The sequence below is a fragment of the Montipora capricornis genome, chromosome 2, assembly GCF_036669925.1.
Source record: "Montipora capricornis isolate CH-2021 chromosome 2, ASM3666992v2, whole genome shotgun sequence".
Lineage (NCBI taxonomy): Eukaryota > Metazoa > Cnidaria > Anthozoa > Scleractinia > Acroporidae > Montipora > Montipora capricornis.
Genome location: NC_090884.1, coordinates 66,179,477 through 66,184,569, shown reverse-complemented (window position 1 = coordinate 66,184,569; position 5,093 = coordinate 66,179,477). Strand labels below are relative to the sequence as shown.

At 38.8% G+C, this 5,093-nt stretch overlaps 2 protein-coding genes across 3 annotated transcripts; one reads left to right on the top strand and one right to left on the bottom strand.

The window, feature by feature from the left end:
- Positions 1-175: 175 nt before the first annotated feature.
- LOC138038191 (uncharacterized) lies at positions 176-2,227 on the top strand. Its single transcript, XM_068884015.1, has 4 exons — positions 176-661; positions 739-923; positions 1,227-1,394; positions 2,028-2,227. The coding sequence occupies exons 1-4, from the start codon at positions 322-324 to the stop codon at positions 2,172-2,174; spliced, it is 840 nt and encodes a 279-aa protein (XP_068740116.1). The 5' UTR covers positions 176-321; the 3' UTR covers positions 2,175-2,227.
- A 743-nt stretch (positions 2,228-2,970) lies between these two features.
- Positions 2,971-4,809, bottom strand: LOC138038189 (uncharacterized). 2 transcript variants are annotated; one of them, XM_068884014.1, is made up of 4 exons: positions 4,444-4,809; positions 4,246-4,353; positions 4,067-4,125; positions 2,971-3,363 (listed from the first exon to the last, which is right to left on the bottom strand). In XM_068884014.1, exons 1-4 carry the CDS (start codon positions 4,795-4,797, stop codon positions 3,360-3,362), a joined length of 525 nt encoding a protein of 174 aa, XP_068740115.1. In that variant the 5' UTR covers positions 4,798-4,809; the 3' UTR covers positions 2,971-3,359. The 2 variants fall into 2 exon arrangements, 1 of the variants encoding a protein (XP_068740115.1); XR_011130204.1 differs by lacking the exon at positions 4,067-4,125 and having other exon boundaries at positions 4,246-4,809.
- Between the last annotated feature and the right edge of the window lie 284 nt (positions 4,810-5,093).

Here is a 5,093-nt window from a genome sequence, read left to right as displayed (position 1 = left end):
TGGTTTTGCTTATAATAGCCCTTTTCACGGTTAGTTTTTCTCATTTGCATTACAATGTAATCTAACGTGGGAGGGAGGCAATTTCGGGTTGAAACTACAAAATAGCCCAAAATTGCCTCACATACATGCCAGATTACATTGTAATGCAAATGAGAAAAACTAACCGTGAAAAGGGCTATTCTGCTCGATTTCGGCCTTGCTGGCATGAGCCCCGTGCGATGGTGAATCATTCAAGGTTTAAATGACTTAAATGCGTCATAAATTTTGGTTGGTTCGGGGATGTTTTGTTTTGCGGATTTATAGACCACACACATCTTTGTGATGGCTACCCGTAAATTATTAGTTCGGGTAATGAACGACCCCAACAATAAGAGAACTTTTAAAAAATTCAGGATTGAAGAGTTCCCGGAGATGGATGTACAGAGTACCACGCGAATGCTTGTTGATATGTATGGAGAACACCTTGGTTTCAGTGAGGCAGAAAGGGCTGAAATTGGTTATATCGGCTATTCAAACAAAAAATTTAAAATTACATCAAATGATGACCTTCAGAGGGCTTTCGAAAGTGGCGAACTGCACAAGAATCAGCAAGCAGTCTTCTATATATGTAGAAAGCAGGAAGAGAGCGCTTCAAAACGAACTGCCAAAGATGTCGCGCAAGGTAAGTATAACTCTACTGCTGCGTTTTGAGTTCTTCATTTGTTTTTATAACATTAATTTTTTTAACGTTTTTCTTAGGAAAAACAGCCCCAGTGCAAGTGTCCCCAGACGACAGCGAGACAGATTCGGACGATTCCTCGAAAAACAAGAGACCACGAAAACAGTCGAAGGGAAAATCACTGGAAAAAACTATCGAACGACTACGTTCCATCCACGAAGATAAGTGGGGCCTCGGAGAATACAGGCTGTGGGCAACCGCATTGGTAAATTCGAGGAGACGTGAACATAAACCATTTTTTTTATCATGTATTTCTACGTAGTTTCCACTTGTATGATTTTGGGCTTTCATGTTTTGAATTTTTTTCAAGAAGAACAAAGCAAAGCGTAATGAACAAATGTATATTGAATACTCAGGTTTGATGGGAGCTAAGTGCGTTTTTGTTGATCTGTTGGTTAAAGTGGCTTTATGAAAATATTACCATTCAGTGTCATTTCCTTAAAATCGCTGGTCATGAATGGCTCGGGTACTTTTCAGCGTTAATTCAGTGTAACTTTAATTTCCACAGGAAAGGGGACATCACAGTAGTTATCAAGAGCCACCAGACTACCCTGTATTCTCAAATACTTCCAAGAAACGAACCAAAAGCGCATCTGAGCTTACACAAGCATTAACTGAAGTAGCATCTGTATTTCTAAAAAGCAGCAGATCCGACGTATCTTCCCATGCTGAACAGGTAAGTGTCCAAGCTTGTTTGAATTGAATAGTTAAAGATTGATTGACAAAACACATGGGCAACTGTGAGTTTTTTCAAGTCTCCTTCAACGTACTTCTTTTATCGCTTACGTTCTCTAAAACAACTAACAAATAGATTAAGAATATTTTTTCTTTCCCAAAGGAAAGAAATGGTTTTATGTTGATTGCGACGTTTTGAGCAACTTTCCAGCTTCCAGTTGGGGCATTCCTGCCATCCGGGATGTCATTCCTTGGTAAACCTTATAAGGCATACAAACAAAGCGTGACTTCTCTTTCACTCGCTTCTACAAGCAAGTAAAGATCAAATTTCCGTCCCTCCCTCTCTCCCTCCCTGTTTTCTGTCGTTTGCATATAGTGGGTTTGCCCTCACCTTTCCTGGGACTACGCCTTTTAGATTTGGCTTTTCCCATGTTACTATAATGAGTTTTAATAAACGGCCATGCCCATCAGGGCTTGGCCGAAATTTATCCATACACATGATTCAATTACTGTTGTCCTATCAAGCGGAGCTCGCCCTAAGCAACACCTTGCCAACAGTAGTTATCTTTAGGATAAGGAGCATGAAGCTTCAAGATAAAAAAATATGATTTTTGTCTACATCTGACCTCCTTAGGCATCCGCTGATAAAGCCACATACAACAGGACAGAGCTATTAAAACAGATGCAGATGCTAAGCGAGCTATACCAATCAGGAGCTCTCTCCAAAGAAGAATTCGAAGAACAGAAGAAAAATGTCCTGCGTGACATCTCAAAATGTTAGCCCAAAGTAACAGATGTAATAAATTGTTTTATTTTTATTGTGTTATTTAAGGATTTAAATAATCCACATTCCTGGACTTTAAAGAGATTTTTACTTAAAAATGACAATAAAAAAAGGAAAGAAAAGAAAAGATTCTGAAACGGCTGTGGATAGTGTGTCTTTCGTGAACGTACCATACCATCTTGACCTCGGCCGATATTCCCCTAGTGCGCACTTGGTTTAAATATACTATACGGTGTTTAACATTTACTTGACTTTTCACCCATCGGGCAAGCTGCTAAGGCGTGGGAAACTAAAAAAGTGCGACGTTCAAAACATAATTTGCTTAATAAATGGAGCTTTCCACGATCTCGGGAAGGAACAACCCGTTGAATTTTAATTTTTCTTGACTGACTTCTATTGATAGATGATTTTAATAAATTTGGAACAAACTGAAAGAAAGACACAACACAGTATTTATCGGACTTGTGAACAGGGGAGTATTGTTTGGAACCCCACTTTTAGGCTTGTCTACGTGTAATTGGAGTTGTTGTCGAAGGGAAGTGATAACAGTACCTTCTGTATCATAAGGAATTAAAGATAGGATTAAGTTGTTGCTGAAAGTAGGATAGAGCCTGCCGTGGTGTGAGGACGCTACGGCAGAGCTCCGTCAAGTTTTAGCTGGGAGTGCCAGTTAAAAAGTACACAGTTGACCCGCCTAGATTAGATTTACTATTTGCGAGCCAACTGTAAAAAAAGTTAAGAATTGTAATGTTATATTGTGACAATAAAGTTCAAAGTTCAAGTAAAGTTCAAGAATGTCCACTTTATTTTAATACGTCTATGTTTGATTTTACTTATACCACCGTATACATAAACTTTCAAATCTGAATCCAGTCAATTTATAAGTACAGTTCTACGGCAATGACTGGGTGACTGTAAATGAATGTTCGTTACGAATAACCACAGTGTGTATAAAGTGATTGTACATCACTTCTAGTGACGTGAAAGAATCCCCTCAATATCATTTCTTGTGGGTCTGGCGTGATAAGAAACATCAAATCGTTTGCTCGAAGCCATCCTTTTACTATAGAAAATACTCCTTCGATTGGATTTAATTCGGGACAATAAGGTGGGAGATATAAAAGAAGTGCCCCAGTAGCCTCTACAATCTCCTCTACACCTGCGACGTGATGGGCTGCATGGTTATCTGTAAAACCAACAATGAAAGAATTAAATAAGCGAATTTTCATTTGTTTCAAATGGTAGGATAAGTTTGAGGTCTTTTGTTAGCAACATTTCTCTGACCTGGCCCCAGTGTTCAGAGGGTGGATAACGCTATCCACAGAATTAACTCAATAGGTTTTGTTACTATTTATCCGCTGGATGGTGATTTATCCCAGGTGGATAGCGCTACCCATCCTTTGAACAACTATGGCCTTATATCTTGTGGGGGCGAAAATTAAAGATTGTGCACGGTCATCTATGGTAGAAGAGGAGTACTATGATTCATTCACCTGCAGCACTTTTGATCATCTACTGATTAACGTTTTTATTTAGATAGCAAAAGAAGGTCGATCTTTACAGATCGCAATAAGGTAAAAAGTGTCTTTTTTTTTTATCACGCCTTCTGAGATCGAGTTCAAACATTTGCGCAAACATTTCCGGCCATACGATCCGTGCATTGCCAGATCAGGTCACGAAGAGATTGTTATAATCAACACCTATCCATAACAACAACAGATCGGTCATTGACTCCGTTATACGGCTGAAGCTGGGGTGCGATCTCATTCCTCAGGAAGCGTTTAAACCTTCTGCCATTCAGCGTTTTCCTTGTCATGTGTGCCGCTATAAGGCCATCATAACTGACAGCTGATATAGATGTAACTCTTGGAGAACGAGGATTTACATACCGACCCGTAGCAATCTGTCCTCTCACGTTATAACCATAATTTCTGGTTACTCCACGATCCTGTTACAAATTTGAAATGGTCGCAAATTGAGAATGTTCAGTTCTAAGAGAAAAAAGGACTTCATACCAACCGAATTCAATTTATTCCTATCAATGAATTGTTGTCAATAGTATACTTACAAAAAAGCACTCGTCCAAAAACACACACTCCTCTGGACGAAAGACAGCAATAGTCTCTTGATACTCCCGTCTGAGCTCTAAATTTTTTCGAAGGGCTATTTTCTTCACCTATGTTATAGTGTTATAAAAGTAAAGTTGACAAATCCATTCTTCCAACTGCCCTTCCCAATAGTTTTGCGTTTTAATTAATACATTTACCCGTTTGTATGAGTAGCCATTGTGCCTCAAAATACGATGAAGACCGACTAAGTTTGAAGAGCTCCCGGTTGAATCAATTAAATATTGCTCCATTTCCTTCAAATAACTTGTGGGATTGTTCAATACGTGTTCCATGAGCACAAGAAGCTGCGCTCTTGTTAACAACGCTGCAATGTCTGGCCTTCCTATTCTTGCCGGGCGTACGTGACCATATTCTGCCAATCTTTGTAGTATACGGTGCACTGTAGACATTGATATCCTTAAATGGCGCGCTATAGACCTCTTAGTTTTGTTCTCTACAAAGTGCAGCTCTATGATACGCCAGCGAAGATCCAAGCTATATGGAGCAGGCATTGAGAAGGACTGCTTCCGTAAACTTGAAGCGTGAACTTGTTGCGTCGATTCTTGAATATTAATTTTGTTAGAACAAAAACGTATTGTTCCTTCAGCGTGAAATACACATACTTCGTGTCTCACCTTTTTGACGAGAAAACAAAAGACATATATATATCATATATACTTTGAAATTGCAACGTTTTTGTAAACGGGTGTATATATATATATATATATATATATATATATATATATATATATATATATAAACTGGAGAGGAAGACAAAACTTCTCGAAGGTCCAGGAAATTTAATAAA